This window comes from Andrena cerasifolii, chromosome 6, assembly GCF_050908995.1.
Source record: "Andrena cerasifolii isolate SP2316 chromosome 6, iyAndCera1_principal, whole genome shotgun sequence".
NCBI lineage: Eukaryota > Metazoa > Arthropoda > Insecta > Hymenoptera > Andrenidae > Andrena > Andrena cerasifolii.
The window spans coordinates 8,555,496-8,572,812 of NC_135123.1; the positions used below are offsets into that span (position 1 = coordinate 8,555,496).

At 40.1% G+C, this 17,317-nt stretch overlaps 1 protein-coding gene across 1 annotated transcript in view; it reads left to right on the top strand.

The window, feature by feature from the left end:
* LOC143370478 (zwei Ig domain protein zig-8) overlaps positions 1-17,317 on the top strand; it is a 348,169-nt gene extending 330,852 nt beyond the window's left edge. The window contains exon 9 of the mRNA XM_076815644.1: positions 15,614-17,317. Coding sequence (XP_076671759.1) covers positions 15,614-15,714 — 101 coding nt within the window. The 3' untranslated portion in view covers positions 15,715-17,317. The remainder of the gene's footprint in view (positions 1-15,613) is intronic.

The following is a 17,317-nucleotide window of genomic DNA, read 5'->3' on the forward strand; positions in this document are numbered from 1 at the left end:
AATTCTCTTTATTCCCTTTCGCTCCGCTGTAAACACCTCAACAACTCGAAATAGAACTTCTTTAACTCGAACTATATTTTGCACGTTAAATTATTATTATTATTATTATTATTATTGACGGGAAACCCTTTAGTGTACAGAGATACAAAAATATTACCATTATTACATAAAAAGATAAAAATGAGAGAAAGTTATAAAATATATATATAAAATAATAACATAAAATAAAATAAAATAATATAAAATAAAATAACAAAGATAAAAATGCCTAATCCCAAATTATGTATCTCACCTCTACAACTTGAATTTAGAAGAACTCCGACCTCCACAACTCGAAGTTTACTTCTACATATGTATTACGAAATTTCGTAGAAAGATCTGAATTTTGAGGAAAATATTTTCTCTGCATTATTCACGATTGAAAATGCTATTGATTTGCTATACACTAAAAGACTAGCACAAAGCAAAATCACAATATTTTCATATGTAATAAAGAGTGATATTTCGAGCATAAGACGTGTCTTATAATTATTTTTATATATGTATTGCGATACACCCCGCGTGACCACGAAGCGTGAATTAGTAACAAATGAATGTTTACAGTAGTTCGATACAAAAAATGGGTCAAAATGGGTCCTGTGTCTCGCAAGCGAGGGTAAATTGCAGCCGTTACATATACCTCCTCTTCAGCTTGCACCAGTCCCCTGAAAGTTCGAAGGAAGTTATGTCACAGTGAACTGACTTCCTTCCGAGTATTAGGCAACGTTGTTCCAGATTCCTACGTCGTACCTCGGCCCTCGCCCACGCAACAGCGTAAGCCCCGGTAACTTTTGTATCCCACCGAGAATCGCATGTAAGTCGAATCGATGAGGCACGCCGAGGTGTCGATACGTACTGCTAAACGCAGGCTTTAGATCCGAGGATAGGGGAGGCTTTTGAAGTTTCAGCGAAGGGTTCAACTAGTTTTCCACGGCGGCTTTCCGCGGCTCGGGCGCGCGAAAGTATCGGAAGTCCCGCGGCGGAGGCGTCGTGCATTATTTACAACGGATTACCGCCAGTCGGCTGAGCGCCCGGAGTTCGATCATATCCGCGGCGAAACTTTCGACTGCATTGATACCGGACGAACAATAAAGCCTGGGAGGACCAAACAATTTCCGCGGCCCGATTTCACCGGGGCGGCGAGGAAGGGTGATCGATAAAAAAATTTTCATCGGCTTCCGTCATCCCGCGGCAATGCTCTCAATACTCGTGTCTCGCCAGATGGAACTGCACTGACAAGGGGAGTGCACAAGGCTCCACTCGTCGATTTGGCGAAACGCTCGCGCAGTTAGTCGAAAAATTTAGAAGTTCCTTCATTAGAGGTTTTGTTTCTGAGAAGGCCAGTTTAGGAGACCAACTGTGTACGCGTGTATTTAGCGAAACTCAGGTTTATCGAACGACATGTTACCATTTATACAGTTTTCTCGAGTGTTTAAGGCGTCTCCCTACCTTGACGGACGAAAAATGATGCAAACATTGGGAATTTTTTAAAACAGAACCATTGAATATATTTACTTCCAGCTTTGTGGTTTTATTTGGCAATGTTTAGAGGATATGAGAAAAAAATTGTATGCAAAAATAGTGGTTATATTGGGAGTTATAGTGCTTTAAATAGAGCGCCTTACAAAAATCATATGCGCATGGTTCGCATAAAATCAGCCGTTGTAGTTGTCTAAAATAGAATATTAAAGAATGTCTGTAATCTGTACGAGTGTGGCTATCGTCTGAACTAGATTAGATGAGAAATACTGAAAAGTAAAAAAAATGGCAGTGTCTAAAACGGACATCGACTTCCGGAAAAAATTCGCTGTTTTTTTAAGTTGCAAAAGTGTAATTCTGCAAAAACCGACTTAGTTTTAGTAACAATGAGAACGGGAGATCTACTGAAGATATATACCAAGTTTGCAGTACATCGGGTGATTGGTTTTAGAGATGTCATGCTAACCATTTCGAAAAACACCGTTTCGAGAAAAACGCGTTTAAAGTTTTAGTTACCGTTTTTTAAATTAATTTTTGTTTAAATGTTGCCTAAATATGTACAAATATAGGCACAAAGCTTTCAATTAATATAATTTGAGGGTTTCTCTAAAATAAATCCCAAATATCGCGCTCCTTTTCAGGCAGTCAAAGTAGGAAGACCTCTTAAGTTGAAAAAAGACCAAAAGTATTACTATTTGTTTATTCTTTTAACCGGGGAATTTTTTAATTCCTTTTATTCCTTACGGAAAAATGGCACATACCGTATTCAAAATTTTTACACGTATACCTACAAAGGTCTTGTTAATTTGAATAACTTTTACTCGGATCGTTTGTCCAAATAATAATCGTATTCGAAATTACAGAGAGGTATAGCTCCAAGCATATTGGTCCGCGTGTCTGTCTGACTATGGACGTTGTTCTTTCACTTCGCCTCTCTCGCGCGGCTTCGTGTACAGATTCTAGTAGTACAGGTCAAACATAACGCCATATGTGTTGCCTACAGGCATCATTCAATCGTTTGACTGCGACGTGCGCGATCGTTTTTACTTTCTGCATACTCGTCGTTTTGTATGTTTGCACAGTTGTTAGTCACTTTTCATGTTATTTTTAGAAAGAAAAAACCATTCAATTCTGGATATATACATATCTGTTGGTTGAAGAGAAAGTTTCTGCATTTTTTCCGGGATGCCGCTATAACGTCCTATTACATTATTTCTTAGTAATTATTCTATTTTTACAAGCTTTTATTTAGCTTCACTTGTGAGTTCGTTAGTTAGTCTGTTAGGATGAAACCTTGTAAGCTAGTTTGACCCACATATCCGCTCCGCTTGAAACGTTGCAGAAATCCGTAGTTCCGATGGCAATGCAATATTTTAACTAAAAAGCATAAAATAATTTATAATAATGACAGAATTGTTTAAACAAAGCGTTTCAACTTCAGCGTCGAATAAATTTTTGCAAATTTAACATTCACTGTAACAGTAACTGTAACTTTAACTCAACTTTATTTGACACGTGGCGAATAATATTTTTAAACTATTATTCGTTACTCGAAATTTTTATTTAAATAAACATTCTGCCCATCTCTGCTCTCGTGTAATTTGAATTTGTATCGAGCGAATCTGTTCGTGTCCACAAAACTATATCAGAACCCAAAGAACTCGCGTCATCCCTTAGAGAGTACCACGATCGTCTTCAGCTTCCGTTTTTCCGCGAAAGCACGCGGGGCCGCGGAGCGCGCTGCTGATGCGCAATGGGTATGCGAGACGCGCGGGGCGGAAAGTTATTACCCTGGGTGTTGTATGCAGCTAACTATAAGGGCGACCATAATGCTGGAAGTAATGCGAATTTGCTTGACAAGTAGTCGAACGGTTGCGGGCCGCATTCGAAATCAGTTCACTTTGGATCGGCGTCGGTGGATCTGCGCTCTGAAATTCCACGCGCGTGGCACCACCGCCGGCCCGTACGCTTCGCCAAATGCTCCCCGTGCCGTACGTGTGCCCATCTACGCTGACCAGCCGCGCGCGTTCTTCGTGAAAACGCTTCTCCGAGGATGCGAATTACGATCGATCCCGCGGCGACCGCGCGCCCTCGACAAACGTAATCGTCCGAGCGTTTTGACGGCGGAAATCGGGCCACGGAATTTCGTGGCCGTCCACTTCAACGCTCGCCTCGCATTTTCGGCGAGATCGCCGCCGTTACGTCGAAAGCGGGGTTTGGTCGCGAAATGGCCGTAGGTGCGGAGAATGGTAAGAACATTTACGTGAATTGTAGGAGACTGCAGGGTCTAATATTATCGTAGGTTGCTGGGAAATTCACTGCTCCAGTGATCAGGAATTTATGTAGAATATTTCGAAATTGGAAATGTTACCAAATAGGAGCAGGTAGGTAGTCTTAAGGTGAAATCTGACGGCTCGTGGCTCCGCGAGGCTTGCTCGTGGGTCAGCGATCCACGCGCCGTCTGAAGGTGAAATCAGACGGCTCATAGCTCCGCGAGCCGTCTGATCGGTCATTGCTCGGCTAGCCCAGGCTCGCTAAGCCCGAGCTAGACGAGCCGAGCCAGTTCGCGGAGCCACGAGCCGTCTGATCGGTCATGGCTCGGCTCGCCCAGGCTCGCTAAGCCCGAGCTAGACGAGCCGAGCCAGTTCGCGGAGCCACGAGCCGTCTGATCGGCCATGGCTCGTCGAGTTGGGCTCGCCAAGCCGACTTGACGAGCTAGACGAGGCGAGCCAGCTCCTGGAGCTACGAACCGTCTATTCCACCTTTAGGGATTTACCCAATACTTGAGTCGGTCGCAGATTCGTGATCGCAGATTCGCAGATCACTGTGTCCCACCGAGGTACAGCTGTGCGGTATACAAAACATTGCAAATCTACTGTTTTGTGTGTTAATTCTATTGAAAGTATACAGTCCAGAGGATAATTCAGTCCTGCCTTTTATGGAGCCCTTGCCTTCTGGACTTCCTTTGTGTTTGCTCTGGCTGAGCTGTTTGTGTCCTGGTTCTACCAAAGCTGGAGGTTAATTGTCAAATTAATTTTAACGCGCAGGAGAAATGAACGAAGTTTCCGTTTGTTTAACAACACGTCTATTGAATTAATTGTAAGAATTGGAATTGGTGCTGGGTCGAGTTTGACTCGGTGTTGGATTAGTAATAAACTGGAATTGAACTGGAATGAGACTGGGTCTGTGGCTGACCTAGAGTCCCACTACATGCACTATTCGATTGGAACTGAGCCCGAGCAGGACGTTACAGCGAGCTTTTAGGGTCTTTGGTGTAGGAGTGTCGGTGATAGAACAGGACAAAGTTTCAGAACTAAATTGTTTTTAAGTATTTGAATCGGGATTGGTGACTGAGGAGCGAAGATAACGCGGTTCAGAGGACGGAGATGGAATATAGAGGGAGAACTGGTTAAATACATCCTATATACTGTTGAGCACTATTTTTTGTCGAGTATATCCTTATGTATACATTAATTGGAGCATAAATACCCAAGAAATGGCATATAACATTTTCTTAAAAATCATGTAAGAAGTAAATAAGACATAACGAGGGTTGCGACACATTTCTTTGGCGATAAAGTTTGTCGCTTCGAACAGTAACTTGTTTACTAATTCTTAAATTTGAAATAATACGCCATCTTCTTCCAACCAATAATTGATCATTTAAACAATGCCATCTATGCATCACTATTCACTTTACACGAATTTCATTTATTGACTGATCGGCAAAAAATAGTGTCCAGCAGTACCTATACTTTATATTTGCCGTTTTAATCACAAAATTCTGAAATCTAGCACACAGCCATACCTTCGAGAGTTTCTTGTAACTACTTCAAAAGTATACTGTAATCGGTCAACTTTTACTGGGCACGTTTTGGATTCAGTTGCCATAAATATGCGCGAAATCTCGGTAGCAACTTTTTATTCTAGTTTACTTCCCGCGGCGATATGCCCATAGCCTTCCTATGAGATATTTAATTTGCAGTAGATTTAATAGCAGACTTTCTCTCGCTGAACCTTGTATATTAGATATTAATTATAATTTTATCTAACACAGACGATATTATTCCAAAATAGGTTCTCACAGAAAAGCATAAGTAATGATTAAACAGTAATTTACAAATGCAGAATTATAAATCGATCACGTTTCTCGTTATAGCACACTTCATTATTTTTTAAACTCAACTAATTTATTATTTTACGTCACACAGTTACGAAAAAAACACAGTATTCGTGCGCCACCTCTCACTCGCTCAAATTAACAAATTAAAGTTTAAATTATAATATCTACAATATTGTCCTACATTTTTACAAGTTCAAATTGTTTTGGAACACCCATAACAATGCAAGTAATTATTTTAATTTGTGCGCTACATCCAGGAAAATATTTGTTAGGTACAACATTTACTAAAAATATAAACACTGTATTTAATATTCCTCGTGCTTGCAGTACGCGTATACCTACACGCTTATCACAACATAATAGTAAGTAATATGTCTAAGAATTCCTTGTTCCCCGGTTTACATTTTAATCCCAATAATCCACTTCATAGTTACGAGATATTTTATATTATAATATTGAGCATCGTATTTCAGGAGGTAGACTCGGTTCACTGAACACCCCATAAATAAATTCCGCGTGAATTCCTACGGGAGCGTATAGATTAATATACTTTTCAAGCACAGCAACCGGAGATAATATCAATAACATTGCCGGCGAAGAAATTATTATACAAATTAGCAGAGCAGTTTATCCTTTGGCAAGCCTGATGCCACGGATTTGGATCTCTGTAGACCGCGGAAGAAAATTAATCGCGCAGCACCGTGCATCGTTTGAATATTACTTTCATGCCTTAGACAGCGAGGATAATTTAGCGCACGTAATTACTTACTGTTTGTTGGCCATCGTGTTTGTGTGCGCTCGGAGGGGCGGTAATGTGGATCACGGATGGTGCATCGGGGAGAGAGAGGACAGACATGGGTGGCTTTAATTTCGTTCGAGCAGAATACACGACTACCGTGTAGACTCACTCCCCTATCCTTTTAATTATTTTTTTTTTTAATAATTAATTTACATTACCCCCGGGGTAAGCTGTGGTTATTAATTAAATGCCGCCCGTGTTGGAGACGAAGCACATTACTTGACACTATTCGCCAGGGGGCCTGGATCTTCCGTCCTGGTCTTCTCGCTTCTTTTCCCTCCCGCCCTTCTTCAGGGACTAGCCTTATCTCTTTCTGCTGTCTCAATTGCTGCAAAACTTTCCGCGAAATTATCCTGGACGGCGTGGAAGTTGTCGATGGCCCCTGCTGTTTTGCAAACTAATTCGACCGTGGAATACTTTGTAGCTCGAAACAAGGTAATTTGAGAAGTTCGGGTAATAAGGGTCACGTGGTCACGTTTCGTGAATTAATTCGCCTGTCACTTTGGGACACTGTAATAAACAATTGTACGGCTATTATTATTATTTTTGTTGCCTTTATTCCTGAGCAATGTGCTCCATTTGTGTTGGAAGTGCAAGTACCTTTTCGGATGACACGTTTGTGGCTCACAACTGGTATTTTGGCATGTCCGCGCAATTTCTGTGCTGTTCTTTTATCACTTTCGAGGGTGAATTTCAGTAACTTTGAAAATCAGCGGAAATCTTTAAAAATTGGGGCAATGAATCTTTATGCAATAGTAAAACTAGTTTTTAAATTATTCAACTTTCAATTTAACATGGGAAAAGGCGATATTGAGAAATATAACTAAAAAAATATGAGTGAAATAATAGTCCCGAGACAAAATTGTCACAAAAATTCCGCGCGAGAAGATTTTCTCATTGTGCACCGGTGCCATGATCGCAAGGAACTTCCGAGTCGTGAAAATTATGTGTATATAGGAGTTTTATTAATATAATTAAGGTACATATGATCAACACTCGCCAAATACAACACATTGGCACACTTTTCACTGCTTTTCATGTGAGTAAAAAGGAGAATTATAATTTGGTTATTTCATTTCTAGCAGTTGCATTTCAGGTGCCTACATTTCAACAAACAACTTTATGATAAAAGATCAAGTATTCAATAAATTGAGAAAGTAAAGTAAAAAGTAAGAGCGATTCTACTGAATTTGCGGTAAAAACACACCATTGCCATTTCTAACTGGTTTTCATCACAGAAACAAGCCTTATTAATATCATGGAAATTGATTAACTTTTGGCTTAAATTGTCACTGAAATTCATCCTTAAATCCACGCTGTACCTGTCATGTGAATATATCGGAAATGCCAGTTGCGAGCCATTTTACTACCTCGAGTGATTACGATCTCATTAACTTTTTAATGATACACCTATGGTGTAATATTACCTACGTCGCAGTTTTCGCTTCTCGCAATATCTCGGGAGCTCAGCATTAATTATTTGCAAACTCGATTACAGAGCATAAACCGCGAAACTATCAATACCATATTGACGTCACATATCAGAATTATAATATTTGCGATAGCTATTTAAGAGAACAGATATTTATAATTATTACTCCCCATCTTTCGTTTATAAAATTACACTACGAAACCCGTTAATTAGAACAAAGAGAAACTACCTTTATGCTTTGTGGTAATATCTTGTAACTCATGTAAATTCTGAGCATCAATCTATCCAAATGATTTGACCCCGTGAAAACCCTCGGCCCAAATATATTCAGATTAACCACCCCCGAAATCGCGCGCCCCGTTTCCGTTCAAAGTAAACGCAACGAAGGGGATCACGGGGATCTTAAGAAACCGAGATCGCGCCGCAATCCGTGCTCTCCCTCGGCAAACGTTGACTTCCATTCCCGAAAACACCGATACCCCTACGCAGCGCTGCGGAGATAATTGTCGGGCGTTGCGGCGAGGAGGGCACGCGGGATGGGTTGGTAAGGAGGAAGAAGGTTCGCGCAAGTCGCTGGCAAAATGAAAGTAAAAACGTAATGAAAGCCAGAGGGAACGAGTTGGGGTGTAAGCGGTCGGAGCGAAAAAAAGAAGGAGGAAAAAAGAAGGGGGTGAAAAGGGTGGCGGAGGGTTGTCGGAGCGAGAAGAAGATAGGAAAGCCCTCGTTCTCGAAAATGAGCAGTTCTTGGCCCAGTTAACGCCTATGAGGAGACAAGCGACTAGCTATGGAGTGTGCCGCTGGTTGGTCCTGGCATGGGACCGAGGTTAGAGAGGTTATTTCGCGGGGTGTCACGCCCGACCCATTAATAACCCTAGCCGCAAACTCTCGAGGACTAGGATGTCCCCTCTCTATCTCTTCTTGCTGCTTCCCCTTTAGAGGCATGGCCTCTCTCTCTCACTCTGGCGGGGCCACCCTTCATCCCCAGCCCCTCGGTTCTCTCACGGCCGCTCTGCTACGCGGACGACGACGAGCGTGAGGAGTTTGCAAAGCTCTCCTCGCGAGACGTAGTTAACGGAAGCGGTGCACGCGGTCATGTATAATAGACAGAAGGAATCTCCCAAGGGTGCTCGGCAGCTCATTTCGCCTACGCCTTCTTTAGTAGCCCCCGTTTCTTCTTGTCGCCGTGCAACCCGCTGTCGGTGAAACGTTCGATGTCGAAAGTCGAGTGTGTCGCCAGCAACCAAACGCGCTCTCGTCTTCCGCGGGATTACCCGACTCCGCGGGCAATGGGAAAACCAGCGACGGCCGCTCAATCTTCCCCGTTGCGAATTTACAATCGATTCGATAGCTGTTCTCCTTCAAATCACCTAGGATTTTCTTCGAACCTTAAGGGGAGGTTCCGAGGCACACTGTCGAGAAATGAGTACTCTTTGAGGATTTTTCTTCATCCAGTGAAACGAGATGTTAATATATGTTGATATTACGTTACGTGTAATAGTATTTGTAGGTTCATATTGTAATTTGGTTTATGAGAAAAAATAGAATTTCTACCGTCCTGGTACCGTTTTATTAGTGCACGTCAGTCTGGCGAACGAAATACCTCTCCAATAGATTTTATTGGGGATTGAACGTAATTTCACTGGACAATGTTGAAATTTGACGAAATTCCAGCGATTCAATGTTAGAAGAATCTTTTTACCCCTTTTTATTAACTTATTGCAGCAGGAAATATATTAAATGGTCTAATTTTTTAGGGGGTTTACGTCAGATCCTCTTGCAGTAAAAGTTATAAATTTTTAAAAGATGAAAGCTTCTAATTGGCAGGTTTACCTTCTTAAAAGATAATATGTTAAGTTAAATCTGCGAATGGGAGGAATTTTGTTGTCAGAAAATCGCCACTATCAAAATACTATTCATGTGGCCACTCTAATTTACACATTTTTGTTTGGAGACCACTGATTTACAGTACCTACACCATTTCTCACGCACCGAATTTGTTGAGACAGGTATGACTATTTTTAAACAGATTGTTTGCATAACAAAACGAAACCTTGCTTATTTTGTCCTTGATAATTTTGCAAATTTTCGTTGACCTTGGAAGTTTGATGAATCTTTTGTAAACAGAGAACGATTAGTTCATCTTGACCAGCTACAAATATCGAAAGCATTCTTCTAGGTTTACACTATTTACATACATGTTTAAGTGCACTTAGCGACGTTAAACTACCACTCGCATGGTTTTATATCGCCAGTTCTAATATTTTGAAAATATCTAAAACTATAAAGTTTGAACTCTTGTTAGTATGTATTTCATGAAGCTGTATCATTCGTTATAATATTTATCCCTGAGTGTGAGCTTTGCGCGAAAAAAACGTTGCAAGTGTAGAAAATCGAGTTGCAGAATCTTCGTTAGAAACTTCTTTTCTGGGGCGACACAAGTCTGATGAAATGCTCTAATTGATTTATTTCTCCCATAGCTGGCCAAGCGTCGAGTGCCAGCAATTCGTTACCACCCTCTAAACTAGCTTATTTAAGAAGTCGCCGAGGTAGAGTTTTCCACGTCCAATTTCCCGTATAATGGAACTTAAATATTAAGAGAAGAAAATAAGAAAGTTAGAAAGCTACTTATTCAACACACCAATTTCATTATAGTATCTTTACGGCTAATACAAAATCGCAGAATTGAATTCAGTAAATCAATTGCTCAATATGTACATTTAATAGATCCTCAGAGAAGAAGGATGTTGTATGAATTCTCATGAATGTTTTAATCCTGTATTCCAAATCATCCCATTGTCGTTATTCTCAGAACGCACTTGACGTATCGGTGTTGAAATACGAAAAATTTATTCCTACGTGTATCCGAGCACTCTGTATAAGTTTGATGTATGGGATGGGTCCAAATTAGGGTGGAGTTTATTTTTCAGCCATGAAAATATGATCTTCTTACCATCTCAATTTATTTGTTCCTATTTATAAAAAATAAAATTCAGCAGAATATGAGCACAATAGATCTATATTTAGGGGTAACTCAATGATGGCGAAATTTCCAATGCACATGATAATTATATGGAAGGGCATGGGACACTAGAATTTTTTTCAAATACACTCATTTGCTCATTAAGAAAAATAGAAACTGAGGAACGATATCATTGTGCCCCATGTGACGAATAATTAAGTAAAAGAATTATTTAGTAGATTGTACCCTGACAGCAGGAAACAGACACTGCCTCTGTGAACAATAAATCTAACAAATTATCAAATATAAATGTAAATGTACAGTAATGTAAATGTAGATGTGTAAATTATATATAAGATAATTTCTATAATCTTTGAGTCACTTGAGCTATCCCTAAATATAAGAATGCATTGTCGAAATTTTTTATATAGTGTTTGTATATCTAAAGGAACAAATCAGGGTGGTAAGACTTATAAAAAAATATTTAATTTTGTTTTTAACTTTTAAGCTCCACCCTAGTCCAAATGGACCCTGCGTCCGTCAGGCAATGCATTGCTTAAAACAAACCTAAATGGGAATATTTCGCAGCCAATGGATTTGGATCTGTGTTGAAACTGTGTTCGACTAATCAAACCATTTCGCTGGATTCAGTCGCGCTGCGGTGTTATCGAGATCTTTTCGTTTTAATCGGTGAATTTAATTTCATAAGAAACTTCCGTTCCGGGCGCAATCACAGGACGACAACTCCAAATCGATTCCTCTATGGCAGCCGGTAAAATAGGTTCGTTTCCTTTTCGAATGAACGAAGATGTCTCCGACGCCTTCTTCCAAGGGAATTCAAGAGATCCAATTAACGAGGCGAAGAACCGGAGCTAATCGCGAGAATCGGCTTACCAGCGTCGAGCGTAAACACAGTTGTAAATTTTTCCAGCGCTGACGGCGTTTAATTGAATCTCGAGGGCGGGCCGGCCATTGTGGAGCTTCTTTCAAACGGATCGCGTGAAATTCTCCTTCACTCTCGCGTCCGATCGAAGCTCAAGATTTCGGAACCTGCTGATAATCACGTTTCTGGGCTCTGATAATGAATTCTTATTGCAGATAATTAAATTCAGATCGCCTGAAAATATGTTTTTGTCACATTTTAGATTAGCCCTTCGTTGACACACCTCTTTTTTCGATCAACTTTGACATACCTGGGTGGCTCACACCCAGAACAATTTCTGAACGACTGCCATTCTTATCTGAAGAATCTAATCGTTATGAAAAAAATCATGGGTCAATTTCATGGTCCGTAGAATGTATTCCAATAGTTTCTTGATTGAAATTTCATCACAGTTCTTGTGAAAAAAATCTAGATTACCATGTGTCGAGAAAACACAAAGAAAATCTTTAAAAAATTGTAACTTTTACAAATTTTAATATTAGAAGCTAAAAATCTACAGAGTTATTGTTCAGATATAATATTTTGAGAGAAAAAATAGTTTGTAAGTTGGCTTTGGAAAAAAGGTATTTATTTTGCATATAGAAGGTACAGAGCATAAAAGTCAGCTTATGGGTGGCTCACACCCAGAGTGTCAACGAAGGGTTAAGTTAAATGGACTAGCTTAACCATTATGTAGAAAATATCATAATATTACCATATTAATATCATAGTTTACCATTGTAAACTGCTAAAACTATTTTCATTATTCAATATTTCTGAGAAGCTCCGATATTAATTAGACACATTTAACTTTTAAACTCGCTAGAATTTAAATATGTATCGTAGTCGCGGCCACTCCGAGTCTGAGCCTGCAATTACCTACTTTTAATTTCTTAGCAGGTAACATTGTTATTAATTTTTGTCATTTATTTGAAAGCGAGTATTTCAGTGTCTATAAAAGTACAAGGTGAATTTTCTTACTTCGGTTTCATATTTCAGTGCCCAGTGATTTCCTGGGTAAATATTTAATACCACCAATATTTGATGATTAAGCGATTTACAATAAATATATGTAAATTATTTATATGATTAAGCCAAATATCATACGTGCAGTGGTTGTTGAAAAATGTGGTAACTATAATACATTTATATGGGCCTTCAACGTCAGACTTTACTTACCATGTTGTTATCACTGGTTTATTCTGAAAAATCCCCTCACTGTGTGCTACATAGAACAGAATATGAATACTCCTTTTTGCTCAATGACCATGATTGCCAATCATGCTTAATTGTTTATGGGTTGCTGCATAGAAAATCACATTTCATTCTCGTTAATTCAGAATTCTTCTTCCTCAAGTGTTATAAATGCATTACTCCATAATCATCCCTCACAAGCCCAAAAACCATTTCGCGGATAATTAAAATTTTGCTTTAATTTCAGCCGAAGCAATAAATTAATAAATGCGCACGTTCGTTCGCAGGAAATTTTTAAATACGAAAACTCCACAATTAGTTACCCTTTTTAACACATTCAAGTGAATCTGAAATTGTCTGGTTTTGCATAATAATTAGTTGGCCTGCACTACTTCGCCCACCGCGTTACCCGCTATTTAATTCTGAAAATGCATTAAACTCTTTTGTCTTTATTATTCATCTCTGTTTTCATAACCCCTGAATCCAGCACACGTTAATTCCCGCGCTCTGATTTCTGATAAAATCCGATGACACTTCTGTCCTCGATTCGCGAGAGGCTTTTAATTGGAACTCTTGGCGAACTTCGCCCCAATGTTCGGCGTTAATTTCAATCGCGCCACCTTACATATAATTATACGAGAAAATGCAATTAGGAACACTTAAGCCGGGGAAGGAAGATTACGGATTAGCGAAAAATCAAGAACCGTACATTAATCCATCCTAAGTCTGGGCTTCGCGATGTTTCTCCGTCCCTTTCACACCACCGTTCAGAGTGGCCGGCTCTCTCTCCTCTTCCCTGCATTTTATCTCATTTCCCCTCCTATAATTTCCTTAATTGCTGATCCGTGCACGATTTTTTTTCGGCCAGAAGTTCTGTGGTTCTCGAAGAACGACGAGTGCGCGGCACTTTCCACAACTTCATAACGTCTGTTTCCTATTTTTCCACGGGATTGAGTGAAACACTAGATTCTGTATCTTCCAGACTATGTGCTTTCATAAACAAGCTTTGTGTTTCTAAATTATTTTTCTTGCACGCATGCATTTTTGAAATGGAAGATCGATCAAGTCATTTAATTGTCTTCCATGGTTGAAAAGATGTAAATTGATTAATGTAATCTAATTATATATTACAAATTACGATTAAACTGTAATTGTGTAATTAATTACATATTATTTTCTGTAATTGTTAATTTAGGTAGTTGACCATTTGGTTTTGTCAACTGTCTAAATGAACGATTACCGAAAATAATGTGTAATCAATTACACAATTACAGTAATTAGATTACATTTTGCCCAACTCTGGCCCCATGTAACCAATTTCTGATTTTAAGAAGCTGCGACCAAGGAGAATGAAAACTAAACTGAAGCTAGTTCAGGTTAAGGAACTCTGAGCTAAAATTCATGTCACTATATTATCATTCAGATCGCTGTAAGAGAATATTCCAAATATTTTTAATAACGTCTGGGAGGAACCTAACAGTTGCTGAACAATACATTATACATATATCTGTACTACTGTTCTTGTAAGTCGACTAATCTGGCAACGAGGTAAATTCGAGCTATCAACAACTCGATTTAAGTAGCGAAACTGTATAAAAAAAATTGTATTCTGCGGTTTTAATATTTTCTGCATTCTACACTTATACTTGTACATAAAGCCAGTTGACGACTTTGACTCTTTATACATGATCACTGACAGCGTGTTTCCTCTTCTCTTTCCGCTTGTATTCCCAGTCGAGTTTTAATTCGACGTATTTGAATGTTACTTGAATGCGCTTTTCATGAGTTTTGAATCCACAAATGCGCGAGATTTGCATTCGCTGCTAATTGCAAGCCTCTGTCTGACAGAAACATTTGAAACCCATTTCGAGCCACTGTTCGATTCACTATTTCGACTCGAAATTTTCGAGTACGTCACGCTACCGACGAAAAACAGAACCATGAAATGCCGTTTCGAAAATTAAACCTTTGTGCATAGCTTGGTGGTTCCGAAAGCTTTTGAAACGGACGCTTAAATTCGCTTTTCCACACGCTCAATGCGCCTTTCCCCTAGAATTTCGGAAATAGGTCATGCCGCAGATACTATAAGCATTTCCCCCTTTCTTTCTGCAGCGATTCATTATTTGAAAAGCAGGGAGGAATTGGAGCTTGAAATTGCTATACGTGTTCTCGAATCTGCGAAAGAAATCAATGAATTTAAAAAAAAAATTTCTAGTACACATATCACAATGACAACAGGTGTAAAATAATTGAACTTGTGATTCACAAACATCTGTCTTCCGCGGTGTTCATTCAAACAACAGTTGATGGAACTTCGATCGAAAAGAACAATAATAACATCAGAAATGTTTAAGCACTGTATAACCAGTTCGTATAATTATGTTTCCAATTGTTTTTCGATTGCAATCAGAATACTTACGCCTGATTAATTCGCACATTCCACGAAATTAAAGATACAATTATTGAGATACCCAAAGCTGAAAATAATCCGAATAAAAATTGCAGAATGATGTCACACGTGCCACGTCTATGATAGCCGTAAATTTTTTAATTAAATTCAAATACACAGCTCTGTAAAAGTCCGACGAGTCTGAAATAACAGAGAGACAAGAATTACTCCGTTCTTCGATCTCAATCTTTTACCAGCAATGTTATCCATGTTTCAGGTGAGAATCCAGCGGCCATGCAACACGGAGGCAGCGCTCACCTGAAATCAGTCTTCGTCCTAATCGTCCTCGCGACGCTGTCCTCGTCGCTCTTGAGGTGACCATGATGACTGGATTGTTCCGTGGGCCTGCAGTTCGAATGGTGCTAATTTTCTTCTTCCTCGTGGCGAGCCGATCGCTAGTGGATCGGTACATACGAAGGAGTCGAGACTGTCGGCTCAGGGAGCCTCTATTCCGCGCAGCCGATCTTTCAATGATCGGACGCGCTTTCGTACGCGAACTCCACGTTCACACCGAACGCGGAGAACTACCGAGGAACGGAAGCATCGTTCCACGGCGAGACGGGGAACCTGGTGAAATCAGTATCGCGTCTCCTCGTCCCAAACGAAAATGAACGCGGCGGGACGAGGGCTATCCACTCCGGAACCCTCGCCCCTCGCGAAAAAAGAATCACTGACAAACTGCTTTCTATCTTTTCTCTCCCCTTCATTCTCTTGTTTTCCTTTGTACGTGAAACTTTCCCGACGCAGACAACGAAATTTCTCTTGCATCCAGACCATTTTGTAGATCATGTTCACACGCACGATCTCTTGCCAGACGCGCGCTCAATGCTCGTGGGTTTAAAGCTTCCCGTGCGCGTCGCTGTACGTCAGTTTTTCGCGGATACCTTTCTGCACAACAGCGCGAAGAGTTGGCGTGAAACGTTGAACAGGACGTGGCGGATCGTCCTCCGCTGACGTTTATTCAGACGATTCCTTCGATCGCGTATGGTCGATCAGACTTTAACAGAGACGCGCGCTGTCATGTTTGTCGAGCACGAAACGAACGAACTTCTGAGGGAGAGGATCGGATTAACATATCAGTCGATTTCGAGGAATGGAACTTTCAGATTTGCTCGTTCTAATTTCGGTAGGAAAGCGCCTTGCCATTCGAGCGTTCTACAAAGAGAGGGGTGTTCGAGGAAAATGAATACATTCTCAGGGGTAGTGGCCATTGATTCCGACAAGCCCATTTGCTTTGAAGCATGAGAGCTTTCGAGAATAAATGTCGAGCAAATATTGTTTATACCAATCGTGTAAAGTTCAAACAAAGGTCGTGCCAATGGGAAAGTTGTGAAAGCTATCAAGGGCTGTCGAAACACCTTCCGCCGCTCCTGTGTTATTCAGTTTCGCTAAAGCTGCTTGTACATTTTAATTGCTCTAATGGGTGTTAAAGAAAGTCGTTTAAACGCATTTAACGGCTTCGTCGTTCATTTGCGTGTACTTGCAAAGAGTATTTATGAGATTTGTCTGATATAGAAACAGTGGAAATTGTTTTACAGTTAGAATTCGTAAACTTTTGCTGATCAATGCGCGCAGGCGTGTCATATAAATGTGAGAAGGGAATAATCTAAATGAAAGGGAAACATCTTTTTAAAGTGACTTTAGATCTTGTTATTCAGCTGAACAGAAGAGCGACGATGACTATTTTGGGTAAAAGAATACTCCCCTTTCTGACATTAAGGGGGAGCAACACCTTGAAGCCCAGAAAAAAGTGCAATTTTTTTTAATTTTATGTTAAGTATCCATACTTCGTAGGGAAGGCATTGATATGGGGTTTAAATGTGCATGTAGTGGACAGTGTTTTAGAATTTTTGTGTGACAAAATATACAGTTTTAATCAAGTTACAGAGGTCGCCGTAGAGCGCGACGCGTCGAACACGAT